Source organism: Peromyscus eremicus, chromosome 9, assembly GCF_949786415.1.
Source record: "Peromyscus eremicus chromosome 9, PerEre_H2_v1, whole genome shotgun sequence".
NCBI classification, from domain to species: domain Eukaryota; kingdom Metazoa; phylum Chordata; class Mammalia; order Rodentia; family Cricetidae; genus Peromyscus; species Peromyscus eremicus.
In genome coordinates this window covers 38,187,574-38,211,395 of record NC_081425.1, presented here as the reverse complement: position 1 = coordinate 38,211,395, position 23,822 = coordinate 38,187,574, and the positions used below count along the sequence as shown (strand labels likewise).

General features: G+C 34.9%; 1 protein-coding gene across 1 annotated transcript in view; it reads left to right on the top strand.

Annotated features, from left to right (window-relative positions):
* The window catches only part of Pcdh17 (protocadherin 17), an 88,474-nt gene extending 70,610 nt beyond the window's left edge, over positions 1 to 17,864 (top strand). The window contains exon 4 of the mRNA XM_059274322.1: positions 16,592 to 17,864. Within this exon, the coding sequence (XP_059130305.1) occupies positions 16,592 to 17,274 (683 nt within the window). The 3' untranslated portion in view covers positions 17,275 to 17,864. The remainder of the gene's footprint in view (positions 1 to 16,591) is intronic.
* Positions 17,865 to 23,822: the final 5,958 nt, after the last annotated feature.

Below are 23,822 nucleotides of genomic sequence, written 5' to 3'. Positions count from 1 at the left end.
TAAAGTTGGTCTGTATTTTAGACAGCTCTACCCATATTATTGTAAAACTATACAGTAGTTTGGCTATATCTAAAATACATTAGATATTGACTGGTGAGTAGCAGGTTTATTTATTGGTTGATAGGATTAAAAATATAAGAAAAGTGAGTCATATGCAGAAATGACGTTATATCTACTAACAATTAATATCAATGAATACCACCGGACATACACATTTTTTTCTATGCTTGTGATAAGAACTGATGTTCTTTCAGAATTTTTAAGTGACCACTGTAATGAGGATACCTTGAGACAGTTTGTATTATGCAGATTCTGAGTTTCATTTTCTGTGATGAATATTACATTTACACATGTCATGAGGCAGACCTTTTCAGGTGTTCCATCTGTTGTTGGAGTTGTGCTTTAAGAGTGGGAGAAAAATACACAAATTAAAAAGGAAGCTGGCAGAAGGTAGAGAAGGAAAAATATGTGTAGGGCAATAGTGAACAAATATTTTAACTCTTAATAACTACTCAACCTACTTTACCTCCAAATCCGCATATTCTCATTCCAGGGGAAGGGGAGCACAAGATGTGGAATTTGTCATGAAGCTAAGAAAACGAGATTGTTAAAAAAAAAAAAAAATGAAGTTACTTTTGCTCATCAGTAATCATTTATTTTTACTTTTTTGTTTGTTTGTTTGTTTCTGGTAGGACTTTTAGGCAGCAATTGATTCCACATATTCATTGCACATTTCAGTAATACAAAGGCAAAATGAAATGTTCTTTCTTTTTTCTTTATTTTAGGAAGTAGACCAATTGTACATGCCCATGATATACCTAAGTCAGAGGCTCATAAAATGAGAAACAAAAATATCAAAAGGAAAAATGTGTTGTATTTTTCTAAATTTATGTTGTTACTCTTTTCATGTTTAACTAAAAATTACACACAAAATGTATACATATGCAATTTTAAAATAAGTATTATATAGTATTAGGATGTATATTTTGGATGAAAGAGATACTCATTGCAATATATAAATGTACCTTAGAAGGTATACATAATTTTTTTACATATTTCAGGATATATTAATAGATAATATATCATTAGATAACATATTAATAGATAACCATTACCAAAGTAAATCCGTTCATAAATATTAATTGATCCCTACAAAGCTAATTTATGTATAATATATTGTTTGGACTTCAGACAACCTACATGATACAACTAATAGTAAAATGCAGTGAACATTTTGAACAAGGCTTGATCTGTGGGTGTGTTAGAAAATAGTTTCGGACTTTAATTTTGGTTATTTGCTGGTTTACATCTTTGACTTACTCAGGTAGAAGCCTATTTAGCTGAATACATGAACGTATCATCATACTGATAAGGGTTCCACTGACAGAGAGTCTGGCAGTTACTCTGTACTGTTTCCACCTCAGTTAAATGGAAATCTCCTTTAAAGTAATTTTTATGGGAAAAGCTCATCTTATGTAAGAGGAATTGTCAGTGACCATAGCGTTTTGGAATTGATTGTTCTCTGGAATTTCATTTAAAAAAATCAAATTGATAAGGAAGGATTCGTGATTCAGTTGGCCCTTTTTGTCCCACTTGGTCTTTCTATTTGTTAACTAAAAATATTTTATTTTTCAAGCATTCCCGACTTTGCTTTCCTTTGCTATCCTCACCCTACACACCATCACTACTAGACTTCAGTCTGTTGACCCGCTTCCTCCAGGTGAGCAATTTCTTCATCTGCTAGCTTTCTTCTCTGTGGTCCGAATTTTACTTGTTAGATGATGGCATTCCTCTGACTGTGCATTTGCCATGCAGAAATATAGATCTTAGTTCTTTAAAGGAAAAATAGTAGTGATTTGCTGCTACTTCTGCATCAGCCCTACTAGAATTTCGGGAAGAGTTGTGTGCGTGGAGTCAAAGTGAGAATACAAATAATGCGTGAGATCTGGGTTTCTGTTGCTTATTGTACGTCAGTGAGTTTAGTGGGTCATTGACAATCATTTCATATGTAAAATCTATCAGTTGTACCAATTTAACATTGTAGGCAGGATAGGTTTTGCCAAGTGAAAAAAAAAAATGACGCACTGCAGTGGCCTGTACAGGGAAGAGAGTCTTGACTTTTACATACGTTGTGGGTGTAGGGCAATGTACTTCACAGCCACAGTCCGAAGAACTCTGTTTTGCCAGAGAATCTAGGTCCCCAAAATTCTTGTGTCTTTTTGGACAACCAGTTGCTGGTCATCTTAGATAAGACTCCTTTTATGGGAACTTATTAGAGGCTTTTTATGCACTACTTTAAAAAATCTTTACACATCATTCAAATGTGAATTCCTAGAGGCAAGGAAGCAACCAATTCATATGAATTTGAATAGCTGGTGGAGCACAACATCACAACACTCTGAAGTGGAGGCAATTTGTCAATATATTCTAATCTCTAAGCATGCTCTGGATGTGATATAGATAATCTGAGCAGAATGAGGTTTGTCATAGCTGGTCCAGCTGAGTGGAAAGCAGGAAGGAGAATGGGGAGAAGTCTTAGTTCAACATATTATATATATTTCTGTGTCTGGATTTGTATAGTCTCAGTACTGAATCATTTGAATGTATTAAAGAGACTTGATTGCTCTCTGAGTAGTTTAATCTCTGCATATGGGAAGGCCTAGTCACTGGAGAAAATGGTCATGTCAGGCTGTTGCTGTGTTGAAAAAAATATATAAAGGTATATTCTGGCAATGTATAAATCACTGTTAGTTTATTTGTGTTGCTTGACTTATGTCAGTAATAGAGAAAAGATTGCCTTATTTCCTGTATGGAAATGAATGGAAATTGGAGATAAGACATAAAGAAAATAAAGCCTTAAATGGATAACATTTGGTGTGAAAAATTATTCCTGTCTCTGATTTGGAGATTTTTAAGTTAAAGTTGAAAACTCAGGTTTGTGTTCGTACCTACACATAGAGACATAGTCTATATAAAATCTTCATTTTTTCCTTAAATAATTTATCATAAATAATTCCCTTAAAGAATTGATTCATTTTAACCGGTAGAAAAGGAAAGTTTTATTTTGTAATTTAGTACAAATTAATTTTAAGGGTAATGTATATGCCAAAAAATATTCTTAGGTTTCAGAATGCAAATTTCCATACCTTGTTCCCTATGTTTCTATGTACATTTTTCTCTTGATATGACATCCACTTTGTGCTCAAGTGCATACCATATGTATTATCAGGTACATAGTCACATATTCAAAGACATACGTGTAGTTTGCATGATCATTGATGAATTTGAATTTCTGAGCTGACTGTGAGCTGTGACCTAGCACCAAGAAGTCCAAAACTGTAGTTAGGCAGAAAAGCTTTACTTCCATATCCAGTGGGTAGTTCTTGCCTTTTGCCTTAAGGAAAGATCCTTTCCATTCATTTCCATGTGGTATAGGAATTTTACCATGTTTACAGAAAGTGCACATATATGCCTGTGTGCCTTACATTTAGTATCTTTTGGTGATAATTATGTAGCAAATTTAAACTTATCTTATCATTTGCAGTTATCTTAATATTTGCAGTTTGTTGTTGAAAATATCAAGATCATCAACATAGTGAAGCTTGAAAAATCATTCATTATCATATATTATGTAATAAAGCTTCAATTTAGAAATAAATTGTGGATATTTACTGAATTTAACACATTCCTAACATCTATGTGTTTATTTGTGTCTCTTATAACAAAACTACCATACATGATATAACCATTACCTAACACTGTAAAATAATTAGAATAGAAGCACTTTATAAATAAAACTATCTACTATCATATAAATAAATCATTCATGTAGGTCCAATTGTCCATCTGTATTCAAGGGTTTTAGAGTTATATATTCAACCAGCCAGGTAAAATAAACTTTGAAGAAAATTGTATCTGAATTAAAAATGCACATATTTTATTGTCATTATTAACTTACAAATTAGAATCACTATTTAGAAAGTACTTACAGTCCTAGATGTCTGAAGTAACCTAGAGATGATTAAAGTATGTGGGTGGATATGTATAAGTTTTATCAGAAGTCATCCCATTTTATTAGAGATTGAGAAATGGTTTTCTACAGAGCATATCAGGTGCTCCTATGGATACCGAGAAGGAAGTCTGTCACTCTTTCTGTTGTATATGCAATAAGGAAATAAGTCATGTATATAAAAACAAATTAAAGCAAGTAATACATCATTTTTATAAGGTGTATGTAAATATATTTAAATTTTAATAATAAAATCTGCTTATTTAGTAAATAAAGAAAAATGAGCAGGAAGTTTCTATCTACCAACTACTGCTAGCCTAATATTATTTTCCAGTTTTCAGTAATTCTACAAATACCCAGATTTGTGTCTTTCATGCTCATATACATTTTTATAAATTCAATAAATGAACACTAAACAGTTTACTAGAAAACTACCAAATACAATAGTTAAAATTGTATTCCATTTTGAGGTGAGCCTAGGGATTTTATTAGGAACAATTATAGGCTAAAGAATATACATACCTGAGGCTTACAAAGTAAGGCATGGATGAATTTTAGGTGAGAATAGACTGCTATACAAATTTATGTTGTTTTCTCCTTTGAGCAGAAATTTTGTGATTCCATCTCTGTGCTCAGTAGCTTTCCATATTCTGACTTTTGTAATGTTATTTCTAAAATAATTTTAGGTTTTAGTTGAGAGATTGCTGCAGTTTTATGACATTGCAAGGAGATTTGCTTAAGGCTGCAGGCAGTTCGCTTGTTACTTCCCAGTCCGCTGCCCTTTGTAATATACTGAATAGATATCTTTCTACTAGAGTATGGAGACGGGGAAGGAGGGAGGGAGAGAGATTAACAACATTAACACGCAGGCATTTCTTTTCTTGTGCCTAAAGCTTTATGTCAGCCTGATTCTGGAGCACTTTCAACACTGAGTAGTTAAAATGACTTGCCCTTTTGGTGAGTACCAGGGAAATAATGCAACAACAACAACAACAACAACAATAACAAAACCAGATCACTCTTTCTTAAGATGGAGCATACAGCTTTAGAGGAGAAAAAATTCAAGTCCAACATGCCTGAATTAGAGAAGAACATCCTAATGAATTCTCCCTGTGAGGTCAATATGAATTTGTTTTTTAAAATTAGATTTAGATTACAAGGCTGAAACTTAAATATGTTCTCATGTCGTTTTGAATTTGTTTTCCTGGTACTACTGCTCAGGGGAAATATGTTTCCCTTTAATCATCTCTTCTTTGTTCTGGATGTGGTTGATTATCAATTAAATCAGAAGTGCTCTCTAAGATAAGGACGAGTTTAAAAACCCACTGCAGATATCTTCTGATGTGTGGGCTGCATTACACACGGAAGTGTCAGGAGCGTTGGGCCCTTGATTGGTTGCACAGCGCCCCAGCCTACTGGGCCACATGTCTTTGCTCTCTGAGTTTCCTGACCTTTCCTTTTCGGCCTCTTCATCTCTTCAGTGTGTCTTAATGATTACAGAATATTAAATCCGTTACTAGAAAAAAGGCTTGCCCTTGCCAGTAAAATCCATTACAAGAAACATTTCAGTATATTTACTCTAGAACATGGAAATTGAATCTATTGATTTTACTTAAATTTTCGTGCTTGGGATGACCCAACCGTGCATGATAAAAACATTTGCTTCCAATAAAACTACAGCATGCTTACAGGTACTAACAACAGATGATTTCAGAAAAATATTCCAAGAAGACAGGAAAGTTTTCTATAGCTCCTTTTTTTTAACAATTCTTTCATTTTTAATATTTTTGATTTTAGTGTTAGTGGTAATGGTGATGTCAGCTGTCTAGTGATAGGTGAATTGTTTTAGTGAAATTAAGTTGAAATTGTTGAGATTCAAACTTCCAATATCTCACTCTGAATTAACTTTTAGATACTATCTAACACTCTATTAGAAAAATTTCCTTTAAGACAATGCAATTTAGTGAAAGTACATGTTTCTTATGATTTATGAATGTTGTGAGAGTGAACATGCACTTGAAAACACACCCATGGCTAGGTGGTAGTGGTACACACCTTTAATCCCAACACTGGGGAGTCAGAGGCAGGTGGATCTCTGTGAGTTTGAGGCCAGCCTGGGCTACAGAGTGACTTCCAGGAAGGGCTCGAAAGCTACACAGAGAAACCCTGTCTCAAAAAAACAAAACAAAAACAAAAACAAAAAAACAAAGCGAACTAAACCAACCAACCAGACAAACAAAAACAAAAACAAACAAAAAAAGAAAACACACCCGTGGTGGATGCTTCATTTTGCTTTTTATCCTTAGTGGAGATGAATTATTATTATTATAGCAACTGTTTCATACATATGTACACACACACACACACACACACACACTTTGAAAATATTGATGTGATGTAAGTAGGGCACCTATCTGCTCATTTGGAATTATATCCATCTAGTTCAGCAATTGAAACCTTACCTGTCTCTGTCTCTTTTAGGATGTCATTGAAAGATAATCTAAGCAATTAAAATCTTTCTTAAAAATCCATCCTTTACAACAGCTATCATCTTTTGAAAGATGTTGATTGGTCCATAAGTAATAAGCAGAAAATTAGATACCTATGACTTAACTCTTTTTCTAAGGAAGCTAAGAGTGACATTGAATTTGTTGACTTGTTTCTAGAAATTGAAAACAAAGACATGCTAGAAATGAGCTGAACAACAGGATTTAAATTGGTAAATAGATGTACTTCCCCAAAGAAATCAGATAGCAGGCATGAGAGAGAGAGAGACACTAATAAGACTATCTTGCTTGCTGCTTACAGAATTTGGCTTAATGGGCATGTTTTTATTGACCTTCCTTACAGGATTACCACTTTGCTAGGAAGATGACTTGAATCTTAAATGTATTCATCCATGTCATCAGAAATGGTGCCATTATCAGAGATAGGGTTAGCTTACAGAGGCAATAAAGGCATAAAGAAAGCATCCTCCGGGAAGACAAAGAATAGTAGCATATTTACATAGTCTCTGGTCTGAAGTTCACACAATTATTTAAGTTGCTAGAATTTAAATTTGTCCTTGTAAACTAAACAGCTTTTGCTAACTATTGCATACCAGAGCTTAGGTTTCACACTGAATGTAAATTAGGTTCTTCTGGAAACATCTTAACTCTTTCAAGACCCAACAATTACGAAGACATTAATTTATATGTAGATGGCAGCTTTCTGATAGAGTCTGAAATACAAAGGCAGCTAAGTTCAAACAAAGGAGAAGCTGACTCAATTTACACAACACTGCCACAGAAGACAGAAGAATAAAAGGACAGTAAGAGAAACCTGTATGTGATGAAGTGTAGGCCTCCCAGATACTCAGTAATTCCATAATTTTAAAGGATTATTTAAATATAGATTTTGATTTCAATAGCAGTCTCACTGGTTATTATTTTTTTTCCATAGGGAAAGTATTCAGACCTATGAATTTGAGTGAATAATATTGCCAGACAAAATTTCTTTTTTTATCATTTAAAATTGATATCTTTAGAACTTGGGATTTTTCTACAGACACGGTATTTAACAAATGGACCTGATTTTACCCTAAGCATTGCATATATCATAGGCACAGAGAGCTACTATGTAAAACTTGTAGCTTCTGGATCAGTCTGCAAACTGACACTACAAGCACTGAAACAAATGTTTTAAATTATGGAAAGTAATTGTTCCTATTGCAGATCACTAATTGGCTTTGGAAACTTTTAAATTTAGCATTCCTTCCTACCACAGTCTCTTTTTCTCCTTTGGAAATATATATAAAAAAAATTGAATTGTATTCTTTCACAGTATAGTGAACTGAAAAGTATGTATACTATTGTCTTCCTCAAGGGTCATAATTGTTCCTTCCTTCCTTCTTTCCTTCCTTCCTTCCTTCTTTTCTTTCTTTCTTTCTTTCTTTCTTTCTTTCTTTCTTTCTTTTTACTCAGAATCATCCTTTTTCTTTTCTTTTTTTAATTAAGAAAATGTTTTCATTCATTTTACACACAATCAAAGATCCTCCTTTTTGCTCCTCCCACCCCCCCCCAGCCTCCCTCCCTGCAACCCACCCCCAACTCCTTCCCACAAGAAGGCAAGGCCTCCCATGGGGATGCAAATCCAGTAGACATAATTATTTCTTAAGGCGAATGGATTAACCAAAATAAATATTTGGGCACAATGATGGACCTTGCAGATTATTGGGAAAATCATTACATTTTCATTATCTGAAACTGAAATGCTTATTTTGGAGAAATTTTTTAGAGGCTTCATGTAATTGTTTATTCCTATTGATTTCAATTATCTGCATTATTGGATAGAGTTCAAAGATTCATACTGTTGCCTTATTTGAGATTATTCTTCCTCTTATACATACTTTATTTTCTAAAAGGTTTTACTTCTTTATATACGTAATCACATATATGAAAGCTGGTTGATGATGATGGAATATTAGAGAAAGATAGAGGTTGGAATAGGAATAGGAAACATTTATCTGATGCATGATTGCAATCTATATTGGATCTATACTGAAAAATGAAAAAAATGTTATTTGAACCTAAAGACTTTAAGATTGTCTTTAAAATAGGAGAGGTTGCATAGTAAAATGGAATCTGAATAGCAAATATTTGGGAACAGAATGACCATGCCTGAGAACAGTTCTGGAAACGGTTCTGTTAAAGATAGAAAGATTTGAGATACAAGCCTTTTGAAAACCATGCTGACTGGGATAATATTGTTCTTAGTGCATCTAAGTATTGTAGGGTCATAAATGGTGTTCATTATCTTCCCCATTAAAAGCTCAGATAAATCAAATACCTTACAAGACATGTAGTCAACTGCTCAACCACCTTTGTGCTGCATGCCTGCTGACCTGAGTCTATAATCTCATTCAGAACTTTTCTATTCTATTTCCAGGTGCTAGCTAATTTTACTACCATGGTTATTTAATTTTATTTTTTATTATTGTTTGGTGATGCAGCATATATTCTTAAACTGATAAAGCTAATCTCTCACAATTTCTTGAAATGTACATTTCTATGTGGTTATTGTTTCTGTTTCCACTTCTTTACCTGGAACACATTCTTCTAAAATTCCATATCAGTGCTATTCATCCTTTGAATTGAAGATCAAATAGCATCTTTTGTATAAATTCCTTCATGATATTATTATCTACACCATTCTCCAGATTTCTGTACCTTGGCATTACTATGACACCGTTCAAAATGTAATTGTTCATGAATCATTTCCTTTATGTGTAATTCAAATCTACTCCATACTTTTTTGAAATTTAAGCTCCTTGGGGATGAGTTAAAATGTCACAAACTTGTGAATATAAAAGTGGTTCATTTGCCATAAACCACTACCTGGTATAACACTTAGACATAAAGTAGTTGCTTAATACATTGATACACAATGAATCATCAAGCACAATCTTTAAAGAAATTGAAGAATCATGCAGAGCTCATGAACCCACAGAATCTCTATATTGGAACACTGGGATTACACTGTTTTGCTTTTGGTGGTTCTGCAACAGTCCTTTTCTAAAAGCATATGCAAACCCATATCTGTGTACTATACTAAGTCTGAGAGCCAGTTCTCCTAAGGGTGCCTGTTAGGAAAGAGATAGCTCCATTTAGCTGTGCCTTCACATCCAAGCATCTGCTGGTGCCCCAGGTGATAGACAGGCCCACATAACAGGACTAAGGGAGGAGGGCAACTAAATTTTAAATGATAATCTCAGAGAAGTGTGCCGTGGGACACACTTATATTTGTGCCATAAATTTCCACCGTGTGGTTTAGAATCTCATTGTTTTATATACCGAGTACTTCGATATCAAATTTCCTTATATTGTTTTGTACTTGTTCCGTAACATAAATTTCATTTCAATTTATCTCAGCTTTTCTTCATCTCTAGGCACTTGCTATGCATTATCAATATGTATATATATATATATATATATATATATATATATATATATATATATATTCTAAAAAAGCCACTCTGATAGGCATTTTATTATGTCCAAGAGGTCATAGGCACTTAAAACCATCCCTGAAGGTGAGCAGGTGCATTAAATAGTGAGGGCTACCGCTCCAAGCAGCTCCAAATACCCAGCTGTGATTGGATTCACTTGAACAATATAGGCCAGTGGTTTCTGGTGTCTGAATGCATCCGTGGCAATACATTTAGAAGCATTGTGCAATGCAGGTGCACGCTTGAGGATTGGTGCTTCAGTGCTGCCACGGTTTGACTATTTGATGGTATTATAATAACCTCCTCTTCAAAATGTGCTCTCTGCCTATCTAAAGCAGATAGAATGGCATCTCACAACTAAAATAAAGTCTGCAAGCTGAGTTGGCTGTGCATTCAGCTAAAGTACGAGTGCTTCTTTCACTGTATTTTTTTTTTTTTTTTTTTGAAATGAGTGATATGTTCACATTTGTTCAGAAGTAATTTGTACATCTTAAGTATTAAGACATCTTGTTTTTAGGTGGGATATTTCAAACTGTGATTCCTGATCCATTTTACAATATTTGACTCTATGCAATAAACTAATATTACCATTCTTAAATCAAATAATAATTATGTTTCTATACAAAATTACTAAAATATGGTTTTATTGAAAATAATTACAACATTTAAGACCCAAATAATTGTTTTTGTGTCATCAAAATATCACTGTATTTTTGTCATGTGAATTATGTATCTAAATTCTTATCATTTATGGATAATTATTAGAAAATAATTACACTTATTGTTTCTAATAGTAAGGATTTCTCCCCCCACACCCATTAAATCACTGCAGTGTGAACAAGTGCCTCCTGTAATGAGTAGATTGTAATATGGTATTTTATTTATTTCATCAAAACTAAAATGCAAGTTAACACCTTACCTCCACCTATAAACAATATAGCCCCTTGTGCTCAAATAAGAAATACAAGAACTACAAAGCAGTGGATGAAAGATTGTCTAGCTAAGTAAGTGATTGGTTTTCCCACATCACAATGTTCCATCCCCGTTCTCCTCTTCTCTTGCATGAAACACATGACACGTTTATTAAAAGGTGGTTAAAATAAAGCAAGTGAGTTGCATGAGTACTTGTTAAGAAAAACCGTACATCTAAAACGGCTACATTATCATAATTTTGTATACTAAAAGGGAAAAGAACAGTCTTTGAGGCAACATATCTTTACTACACATTCTTCAGGATAATATTGAAAGTGAAATCTGTATTCCATCCATTCATAGGCAAGGACAGTGAAACAAGGTTTATTTTTATCAAATATTCTAGTAAATGGGGTCACATAAGTTGTAACTGGAATTAATTTGTATGCGTCTAAATTGTTAAGATCCTAGTTGTTTGTAACGACTCACGTCATCACCACAGACTCTAGGGATTTACAGAATGGCAAAGGGAAGCGAATTAATAATAATATAGCCAAAAAAAGGGGGAAAAAAACACTGTTTATGTTAGAGAAGTGTCATTTCACAGGATGTTACAAGTCATGCCAACTTAGTAAAAGAAAGCCAGCTTTATTGGGTTTACTCAACTGTGTTCTAACAAGATTCCCAAGTTGGCAGTGATACTTTTTTCTGAAATATAAGAATATATTTGAAGAAATTGCAATGTGTTTTGTTCATAGAGAAGCATGTACACCCTGATATGTGCATTTATGCATATGCACTAAAGAGAGAAAAGAGAAACAGCAGGCTGATGTATGAAGCTCTATGCCCTGATTTGCATTCAAAGGCCTTGTTTTGTCAAGATTTGCAGGTAGATGAGAATCTGAGATGGATACTGTGTTTAGATTCTGTAGAACTAATTTAAAGAGAACCATGCCAGCTAGAAATATAGATTAATGCCTAGTTCACTTTCCAGACAGCTAATAGGTGTTATGGAAGCTTACATTGGTCAAATAAGATAAATTAGAAATATAAAATGAGAATAAAAATGGACTTCCATTTATAGAGTGATCTACGTGGAAACAACTCTAATTTTAAGATGTTCTAAGAAACACTACCAAAAACTGCTGTAATAGAAGAGCACTGTGTCTATTTAAAGCTGTTTACAAAACAGAAATGAAAGCATCTCAGTAGTCACAAAACACAGAAGCATTCTAAATACCAATCCCCACAGACACAGCGCTGTGAAACTTCCTCACTGACACTCTGATTTATAGACAGGTTTTCAAACGTCTGCATCAGAGATATTACTACATCATTATATATACATATATATGAGTATTTTTAAGTAGATCAGAGTAGGATACTGTATGCATATGTTAACTCTGATGCTAGAAAGTCTGTGTGTGTGTGTGTTTTCTCAGATATAAGAACATGCAGACTTTGCAAGTAGCAAATAAATCTGAAACCAAGAGCAGGGAATTTTTTGATGTCCTCTACTACTTCCCTAAATGGTAACAAGTTAATTGCTAAGTATTTTTTCTTAGGTGTGCTGTCTAGTGCTAAGACAAGGGAATAAGTTTAAACCTATGATTCATGATAAGTTTCCGACTGAGAGCAAGACAGAAAAGAATAATAAAATAGTTTCACTATGAATTAAGATTTCTTTGGCTGATTATTCAATAGGTTTCCTCTATAGTAGACAAAACACACACACACACACACACACACACACACACACACACACACATGGCATAACAGAGAATCATCTGAGTTCTGCAAAATACTTACATTTGACAAAAGCTCACTTTTCTTTGCTAACCCTTGCTGGCTCCAATGTCTTGACTTTTAGTTTTACTGTTCATTGTAGTTGCCAACATCTTTCACTGAGCATTGGAATGGCTAAGTATGTCTAATGATGTAGTGACTTCCAAGATTAAATTCTGAGTGTAAAAGGTAAATCCTGTCCTTTTCACTAAGGATGATAAAAGTCCAATTATTTAAGTGTATTGTGTTTAATTATGAAAATATAAAGTTAAATATAATTAAGTTATTGATCTACTCACTGATTTCACATTCTTAACTATACAACAAAGGTGACAATTAAAATGTCCTGTATTGGTTTTTCTTTATTTTTCTATCTATCTATCTATCTATCTATCTATCTATCTTTGTTTCTTTCTTTGTTTTTTGTTTTTTTCTCTTTTCTTTTTTTCAGACAAGCTCTTACTATGTGGCCCAGACTAAAATACTGAACGGGCTGTCCTCCTACCTCAGCTTCCTGAGTGGTGGTTATATGGCATACATACATACATACATACATACATGCATACCTACATACATACATATCTCCACATTTGGAGGTTATGTAGTCCAGAGTCCCAGTCCAGACTTCTCTGAAATTCAGAACTTTCCTACCTCACTATTCCAAGTCATAAAGTTACAGGCATCTACCACCACATTTAGCTGAAAATGAATCTTAACACCAAGTAAATGATTGAAGCTACTTGTTTTCATGAGGTGTTTCCTTGAATTAGATACTTAAGAGATCAGACTCTATAACTTCTATTCATTATTTGTCGATATTCAGAATTTTGTCTGTTTGTTGTTTGTTTGTTTGTTTGTTTGTTTGTTTATAGCGCCTCAGTTTCTGTCATGTGGATTCCTTTAGGTCTCTGCAGTTTTTCCTAGAATGACCACATTCTTTGAAAGGGTGAATGCATTGTGTTGAAGCAAGGATGACAATAAACGTGAATTATTTCTAGGTAATCTCAAATTAGAAGGTAAATTGGATCAGATCAACTTTGTTGCGAGATCTTCTTCCCAGGGCCTCTCTACTTGCCTAACACAAATACCAAATCTATATAAATACAGATGATGTGCTTGTCCACAGTCTCCAATTTTGAAGTTTTATTATTCCATGTGTCTTTTCTTGGATCATTCCTTCCAAGACACAGAGAACAAATTAATTATATTCTTTTGTAACTATAATGTCTGACAGAATACTCTGTATGCTTCTCTTTATTATACACACTTAGTTTAGTTGAGGATATATATATATATATATATATATATATATATATATATATATATATGGTGTGTGTGGCCCCTATCCTCCTAGTGGATGGAGCTGTGTTTTAAGTGTACACCTTCCTAACAGCCTTCTTTCTCTTCATATTCCTCTATCACTCCTCTACCTTTACCTCTCTCCTTGTCTAAATCCTCTGCGTTCTTTTCCACCCCATCTTTTCCTACTTCCTTTATCCTTCCTTTTACTATTCACTCTTTACTTACTTTCGACTGTTTCAGTTTGCCTGATACCTTCTTTCTTGCTAACTATTCCCTGAGTATAACCATGCCTTTTTCATACCTACCCATTTGTCTGTTTATTTATGTTCATTCAGGAAGGTTCCACTCGTTAATTCTTTCTTGAACTTTGGCAGTGATAGTTTACTTTATGCTCATAGTTTCTGCTGTTTATATAAAAATGCCATTCGATTTTCCTCACTGTCTGTGAACTGCTGGCGTCAAAATTACAGTCTGAGCACAAGGTGAATAGCTTGTAATGTATCATAATCCATACTCAAAATTTGCTCCCCTGAATGTGACATAAAGGAGTCCAGCCTAAAGCTGTGATGTGCAGCAGTGAACACAAACAGCCATTTTTATGTTGGCAGTTTCAAATTCAGGGTCGATTCACATTTCCTTAAATCTGCATTAGTCTATCTGTTTCTCTGACCTTAAATCCATGTTGAGTTCATTCAATGCTGGTTATTTAAGTAACTGAAATGGAAGTCCAGTCAATAGTGAAATATAAAACCATGTCGGCAAATTTCAAAGAGTGTATTAGTTGTACATCATTTTAAGATAAAATGCCTGGCTCTAAAGGATACAAAAGATTAACAAAGTCATATGATAGCCATTCAGGTTAGGTAACAAACATACCTGATGCTGAATCTTTGAGACATTAAAAACACATTTTAATATGAGCTCTGATTTAAATACATGTCTTTCCACAGTGTTCTGGGGGTGGGGGTCTAGGTTCTTCTCAAGTGGTTCAAGTTCCTCTTAGCAGGAATCCAATCAGAGACTGTCTTACTCTGTTGGTGCATAATTCAGTCTATTCCTCAAGATTCTTGCCTGCTTTACATAATAAATTTAAAAGGTAATACTGCATTTATTCCAAGGAAAATATTTCTTTAAAAATGACAAGTTAAAATAGATGCAAGCAAATTAAATACATCTGAAAAGTCCACAAGTGTAAATTACGCATGCTATGAGATACCACAATATTTTGTTTTGTCAAGGTGCCACTCTGATACTTGGTAACATAATAATTATTTCATGGCTCAAACTTCTTGTGGTAAAATAGTTTGTAGGTGTGTTTGGTTGACTGATAAGTTCTTTATGGGCTTTAAATATAAAAATCAAATATCTTTGCATGACTTTGAAACATTACCACACAAATCATTTTAAATTTGCTTTTTCCTATATCATATATTGTTTGCAGACTTCTCTTTCCTTGCAAAATACACCATTTATTTGTAGGGATCATCTAGCATCAATTAAAAGACGATCCCTAGGGCTCCTAAATGTGTAGGGAATTCTACTCCCATCACATAGAAGTAAATTGTAAATATCCTCTTCTCCTAGTAGAAGTCCCTGATCTAAAATGCATCATTAAACAAAAGGGAAGCAACCATTCACAGAGGAAGGAACAATTGAGAAGATGTAATTCAAAGGCATGGTTGAAAATATTGGAGTCAATGGGAAGTTCATAGCTACCATCAGAACAAAGGCATTGTACTTCATGTTTCCTCGTCAGCATCTTTAAAATAGTAATCATTAAATAATGCTTTATATAGACTCTCCATACCTCTATTGGCAAAAGAGAGAAGTACAAGTTCTCACAGAAAACATTAATATTTAGGATAGGAAATCATGAAGTGTCATTATTCTGAACTATACCTGTTGAGTAAATCCATTATACCTACTTACACCAAAAATAAAAACCAAAAGTGAAGGAGATGCATAACAAGATCTGCATGCTCATATAATAAGGCAGGAAAGTGCCCTTTTGACAAGCTTATTCATAACACAGTCTGATAGGAAAAAAATCCATTTGCCACACTCAATAGGAAAAAAAAATCAGCTTAGGACGCAACCCTTTTATTTCATGACTGTCACCAAAATAACAATTACAAGTAAAATAAGGATGAAATATTTTAAAATCACCTTAGCACTTATTATGGAAAGTTGTGATCCACTCTTTACCTATTATTTGATTTAACAAAATGAATCCTGATCAACCTTTTTGAAGTTCACTCTTTCCAGGACGGGCTACATAGAACAAAGACTAGATCCTCAGGGGATTAGGTTATAGTGATGCTGTATTCCACTGAGAATCATTCTCCAGTGACCACTTTTTACTTCTTCCCAGGCTATGGGAATTCGTTAATATCTGGAGACTAGACTTAAATAAAACCATTGTCTCAACCAGCAGGTCTATGCAACCATCCTGAAATGTTTTAATTATTGTTTTCTTTTCCTTTTTAATTAAGAGACCAGAGGTCAAGCAAGCCCACTGAGAGCTGATCACAGCCTCAAGGAGATATGTCAGAGACACTCTAATGATTGGATTTGCCGTTTTCTCTTTTGTTTTGCAGAACCGGAAGAGTGCATTAATTGCACAGATGAATGCCGAGTGCTTGGTCATTCTGATAGGTGTTGGATGCCACAGTTCCCTGCAGCCAATCAGGCCGAAAACGCAGATTACCGCACAAATCTCTTTGTACCCACAGTTGAAGCTAATGTTGAGACTGAGACTTATGAAACTGTGAACCCCACTGGGAAAAAGACTTTTTGTACATTTGGAAAAGACAAGCGAGAGCACACTATTCTCATTGCCAATGTGAAACCTTATTTAAAAGCCAAACGTGCCCTGAGCCCTCTCCTACAAGAGGTCCCCTCAGCATCTAGCAGCCCCACCAAGGCATGCATTGAGCCTTGCGCCTCCACAAAAGGCTCCCTGGATGGCTGTGAAGCAAAATCAGGGGCTCTAGCCGAAGCGAGCAGTTCCTATCTGCCCACTGACAGTCAGTATCTGTCACCCAGTAAGCAACCAAGAGACCCTTCCTTCATGGCTTCTGATCAGATGGCGAGAGTATTTGCGGATGTGCATTCCAGAGCCAGCCGGGAGTCCAACGAGATGGGAGCCGTGCTGGAGCAGCTTGATCACCCCAACAGAGATCTGGGTAGAGAATCCGTGGATGCGGAAGAAGTTGTGAGAGAGATTGATAAGCTCTTGCAGGACTGCCGGGGAAATGATCCTGTAGCTGTGAGAAAGTGAGGGGGAAAGGCAATTGGCATTTTCTTGTCTCTTCTGTTGATTTAAAAATGATTACTCCCGGTGACAACCCATTTTACAGGGATGGAAAAGGACCAATGCTGCTTTCAGGCTTTTAGTGAACATCTGAAGTGCCCACAAGTATGTTCTTTTCACTGCTGTTTCTTTTACAGAAATAACAATGGTTTTGACCAAACTTATATTAGGACAGAATTAATGACGCATAAGGAGAAACAAGAAAAGAGAGAGAGAAGAAACTGGAGAGAAGAAAAAGGAGGATGAGGAGACAAGTTACCTTTTGACAATCTGTTAGGAAGGTATACAACGTGCGACTTAAAATGTTTCTGATCACTTTAAGACTGTCCTCCGAGATCGATGCTGACTTAACTGTTTACCTATAAACCCCATACAAAGCAGGGTCATATTTGTTATCTGTGGTGGATTTCTAGCTGACATCACAGGCTTCTACTGAAAGTCCTGAAAAGACCTTGCAGTAGTCCAAGCTACACCAAACATTAACACATATTTGTGGTAAACATTTCTGTATAAAGTACCTGCCAAGCATAGAAACACAAAGACCATTCCATATCATTAGTCAGAAAGCAAAAAAAAAATATATATATAATAATAACAAAACAGAAAAAAAAATACAACAACAAAAACCCTTGGTCATTTGTAAGACACTTCATGTCGTATAAAAGTTCAATGTAAAAAGATATAGTCCGTGTTGTCCTGAGCACATGTAGACCTATTCACTTCATTAAAGAAAATTTGAAGACTTTAAAATGTCTATTTAGCATTTTAGTGTCCAACAAAGATGTAAATGATGGTGACTTTGTTTTATATTGGAGCAATTCTGAATTATGGTTATCATTGAATGGTAATACCGAGAGAAAATTAACGTAACTGAAATATTTTATTCATTCTTGGACACTAAAATAGCTCAGGAAAGTGAAAAAAGTCTTAGACATAACAAATCACATGACCATTTAAATGTGCAGATGTAAGAAGATTCAATGTGTTTACATCAAATGACATATTTTTTATTGATTTATTGCAGATTCCGTGCATATGAGCCAAATTGTTGAGTGTATAAGAGCTATATTGTGTATTTTATTAAATTAATATATAGTTGTGTTGCAAAAATATTTGGGCTTATATTGTAAATGGCAAGTGTTGCCTCGGTAGCTGTCGAACTCTATGAGTTTTGTTTTTTCCTGCTTCCTTTTCCCCATGGAGCGTGGGAAGCAGTGCCTCAGAGCAAAGTCTCTTGTTTAATGTATAGTCTACCAAGTACTACAGTACATAATTCTGTTCAAAATGTGTTTGAGTGAGCTGATGGAACTAACTGAAAGGTCAAAAAAAAAATACATCTGTCAGTCATAGTTCTGTGCAAGTCCTTGTAGAAGCTTTGATTAAAGTCATGCTAAATCATGAGAGTTACATTTGTACCAATACCTGAAACTCATTTACCATGTTTTCAGTAACATAAAGCTCTGCCTATGTAGATATCATAACATGGATTGGTTCTCAAAAGTATCTTCAGTGGTTCAGGTGTGTGTACACATTGTATTACTAAACATGACAAATGTTTTAATGCATGTGTGGTACCAGTGCTGGTTATATGCATTGTGTACTGTGTTTCAAGAGGTCTTGGTCTTAACAAAATTTGTTTTCCTTTATCTCAGTGCTCTTCTGCCTCCATTTATTGGTGTCCTTTGAGAACAATACCCTTTATTCCATCACTTGGTTGCACCTTTTCTTGTGACATTTAGCAAGTTTCCAACCTACTTCCTTCTTAAGCTATGACAACTCTAATTTCAGGAATTGGGAAAAATAAAATTAGCACTCACAGAAGTAGTAGCAGATGGAGAAAAGCCTTGATTGACATTTTTCTTCAGCATTAAAATTTTGTTTTTGGCATTTAACAGCTTCATGGCAAACAGTTTGAGCCCATACCTTGGAAAACGTGGTGCTGAGTTAAATAAAGGCTGTTTGTGCACTGGAACAGAAAAAAAAAAGATTATTTACAAACTGGGAGAGAATTTTGTGCCTTCTTTTCTGGCCACCAAGCCAGTGTAGAAACAGCATAAATGTCATAAAATCCTTATACTAAAAACAGAAGGAAAAGCAAAACAAACATTGAACTAAATTAAGTTTGTAATTAAAAAAAAATCTGCTGGAAATTTTTCCACCATTTCACGAAAGTTTTAGATTGTACCTCACTCGCCAAATTGTTCTAGGGGTGAGAATGGGTGACTCCCATCAGCCTTATTCTCTTGAGAACTGCATTTGGTTCTTGGTAACAACCTTTCCACAGCTCTACTCTTGCTTTTTGTTATCTGTAAATGTTTAAATTAGAAAAGAAGGGATCTTGTACATGTGAAACCCAATTGACACTATATTTTGGCCAACTTATGTATCTCCAGTGTGTTGTCTCTGTTCTATGATGTTACTTTTTCCAGGAGACTACAAAATGACTTAGCTTGATAGATAGTTGAAAGTTGATGGAAAACTGTTTCCTTTTAGTCTTTCCAAGCTCTGCCTCTCTCACACTCTTCAGATAACCACGTAGTAAAATCTAAAGCAATGTGCAAATAAGTTCAACACAAAAAGTAGGTTTATTTTTAAAAACTTCCTAATTATAAGTAACCAGCTGTTCAATGTATTGTCAGTGTCTGACGACACCACAACACCATGTGAGTCTCAAAATTGATTGTGCCAATATGTGAGGGATTGACTTGAAGCTGCCACCAGTAATTTACTAGTGTTAGCTGTTTAATACATTATCTGGATTTAGTAGTGATTATTTATTTACAAGTTGGTGGTAGTGTAAGTCAGTACTCTGAGTTTTTATAGTTAAGGGAATCTTGCTTTTATTCATCTCCCTGGGACCTGCCTTTACCACAGAACTCTGGTGCTTGGCTTCCAAGGAAACCTTTGTGATGCCAAAATCATACCTTTGGGGAACAATGTTTCTAATGGGTGGTATATCATCAATAGAGTTAAAGGGGTTTCTGGAATTTAGAATGCTTTACACACACACACACACACACACACACACACACACACACACACACGAAAAATAATGTCTTTTAAGTTTAGAGCTATTCAAGTAGAGGAAAACTACATTTTGGAAATTTTAGTAAAAGACTCAAAAAACTAAAAATTGCTTAATGGTGAACTGCAAATAAAACTTCAGTAATGAAATCATTTCACCATCTGTTAATAATGGAAATGTTTTCTTTAAAGTTCAAAATAGTAAGAATCAGTGTTATACTATATCATAGTAAACACTGAAGAGAAATATATTATGTAATCTCAAAGAAGGTTTTCACATTGTTTCTTTATCCAATGAATGTATCCCTACTGCAAACAACATATAAAAATTGGACCCTGTTTCTTATATTCACTGAATCACTGGGTGAGAAATTGATTGCTCCTTTCCCTAAATTAACTGAGCGCTTGTAAAACATAAATTTCCTTTTAAGGATGTAGGCACTGTTCAAATTTAAAAAAAAAAAAAGCACCTTAAAAGATAGTCATGTAGTAATGAGCAGTATGCTTTATGAGAACCAGGTTAAAAGCTGTTTGTTGTCCAATGAAGTGGAAGTTACTGGGGTCAACGAATAGACTAAGGACCAGCATACTATATATCTACTCATTATTGTCTAATTATATTCTTTTGACAGAGAGACAACATTTATTAGAGCATTAACTCCATGAGCGTTTTGGCTATCAAGATGTGTTGATTTGAAACATAATTGAATGAGACCTGATTAAAGTCCTGACTCTCCTGTCCCCGGTGTTTTGCAGGTTAGCTATTTCCATTTCTCAGTCCCATCACTTCATAAGGCTCTTCCTGCACCAAGTGATTGGTGAACAAGGACAACAACAACAAAAGCAGCATACATTGTATGGATTTATCTCAACGCTATTGTTTAATGGCTGTGTTTCATGTGACCTGTCTGGAAAATGAGGACTCCGAATAAAAAGCTATTACTAATAGTGGTGTTGCCTTCCCTTGAATTCATTAACACAGAAGTAATATATTCCACACTGCACACCACAAAGGACCCTAGCCATAATTATTTTTAGAAAAACAAATATGGTATTACAATTGTCTTTGCTAATTATCTGCTTTCCCGTAAAATGAGATTTAAAAATTACTTAATAGTATCTGTCATTTGTTTCTAACGGGAATGAATTAACTTTCTTTCACACATCTTGGATAAATGGGTTAATCAAATAATTACCATAAAACCATGACTCATAGGTTCTTACACCTTTCATTATTTACTTTTACATTATTTACAATAATTTGATACAAGATCCCAAAATTATTCAGAGAAGTCACTTGATAAAACTCCCCAATATCTCATATGAATGATGAAGGCATCTGTTTGTAAGAACATTTACAGTAAGTATATGTTTATTTAAACATTTTAAAGTGATAAGCCATTTCAGCAAGCATCTGTTGAACTCATATCATGTCTTTGCCTGACAAGTTAACATGCCCCAATATTACACTGTGGCTGCAGGAGGGTGTCTGGGTTGCCATCAGGTGGTTAAACACAACTGGGCAAGTTAATCCATCCAGTTCTTCAGAAAGTCCATTAGATTACTTCTGGATTTCCTGAGTTACCTCAGACACCCTATGTTCTTGCTAATTCACAACAGATAGCAACTTTTACAAGTCACACCTAAATAATATTTTGCCTCATAGGCAGTTTTGTTTTAGTTTTTATGACATCACCAATAATTTTTGTTGTATTAATTAGACTTATTATCACAGAGTAAATAGTTACCTGTCCACATTTTGGTACATTTATATTTTGTAGTTGGAGTTTTCTCCAGTCCCGATAGGGCCACAGCCACTCAGAGCTAAATAAACACACAGAGTCTTATATTACTTATAAGCTGTATGGCCGTGGAAGGCTTCTTGCTATCTAGTTCTTATATCTTAAATTAACCCATTTCTATTAATCTATAACTTGCCACGTGGTTTGTGACTTACCAGTACTTTTACATCTCGCCTCCTCTGTGTCTGGCTGGTGACTCCTGTCTCTGCCTTCCTGTTCCCAGAATTCTCCTCTCTGCTTGTCCTGCCTATACTATACTTCCTGCCTGGTTACTGGCCAATCAGCTTTTTATTTATCAATCAGAGAAATACATTGAAGTTTTTGTTTCAATGAACATTAAGCTAGATGCCAGTGGCCACAGAAGGGTCCTATGGTACAGAGAAGCACCAAGATAACCACATTTTGCACACAGAATCCTTATAGTTTATACCTTAGTGATACCTATGAACATAGGAATTGACCTGCTCTTTCCTAAGAGTAAATAGCAAACCCTGTTAGCCTATTCTTCTGTTCACTGCTTTAACGTGTAAGGACAGATCAAGGCACTGCTTATTCAGTCATGTCAATCATGTGATCAAGGTTGAGGAAGAGTGGAATCATTCAGATGAACAGCCCTCTCTGCCTATGCCACAGTTAGGAGGAGATCATGAGCACAGATTACAGGAATGTCTCAGTATATCAATGAAATGATAGCCTCAGAAATTACATCCACTTTTGAAGATGGAAGCACAAAACTGTGGTGATATTGTGTTCCCTAATATACCATATACCCTAACAAATTTATCTGGGGTCAGAGAACAAAACAGCCACTAGACAAACATAGAGGCCAGAAAATGGTGGCACTCACACCTTTAATTCTAGCTTTCTGGAGGCAGAGATCCATCTGGATCTCTGTGAGTTCAAAGCCACACTGGAAACAGCCAGGCATGGTGACTCATGCCTTTAATCCCAGGAAGTAATGGCAGAAAGCAGAAAGGTACATAAGGTGTGAAGAACAGGAACTAGAGTCAGTTAGGCTTTTAGGCTTTTAGCAGCAGTTCTGCTGAGATCCATTTGGATAAAGACTCAGAGGCTTCCAGTCTGAGGAAACAGGATCAGCTGAGGAATTGGCAAGGTGAGGTGGCTGTGGCTTGTTCTGCTTCTGTGATCTTCCAGCATTCACCCCAATAACTGGCACCAGGTTTGATTTTATCAGTAAAATTTGTGCTACACAAAACTGTGGATCATATAGCTGACTCATCACCCATTAACTTAAAAAACATATTACTTGTTATTTTTGAGCATCTTAACCTATTTTTTGTTATGAGATATTTAAAGTTTATAGCTTCGTAAAGTCACATAACTTGTTCAAAATTTTTCAACATTTTTTAAAAGAGGTGAAGTACGAATTTTGAACTTAGTTCCATTTTTCGTTGCTTCTATTTTGTTAAAGTAATTGGCATTTGGGAGAATTTATATGAAAAGTATTCTCATTTCTTACATGGTTTACTGCAAAACAAATTACACAAACTTATTTGATACAGGTGAATTCCAGCTCTAAAAGACTTTTTATGTTGCAAAGTTTTATACAGTGAACAGAGTCACATGGAGCTCCAAAGCAACAGAACACATCTAAGGACATCTAGCTAAGATACCTGCATTTAGAAGCAGATATATAATCTGAGGGCTCAGTCCAGATATTCTTAATTC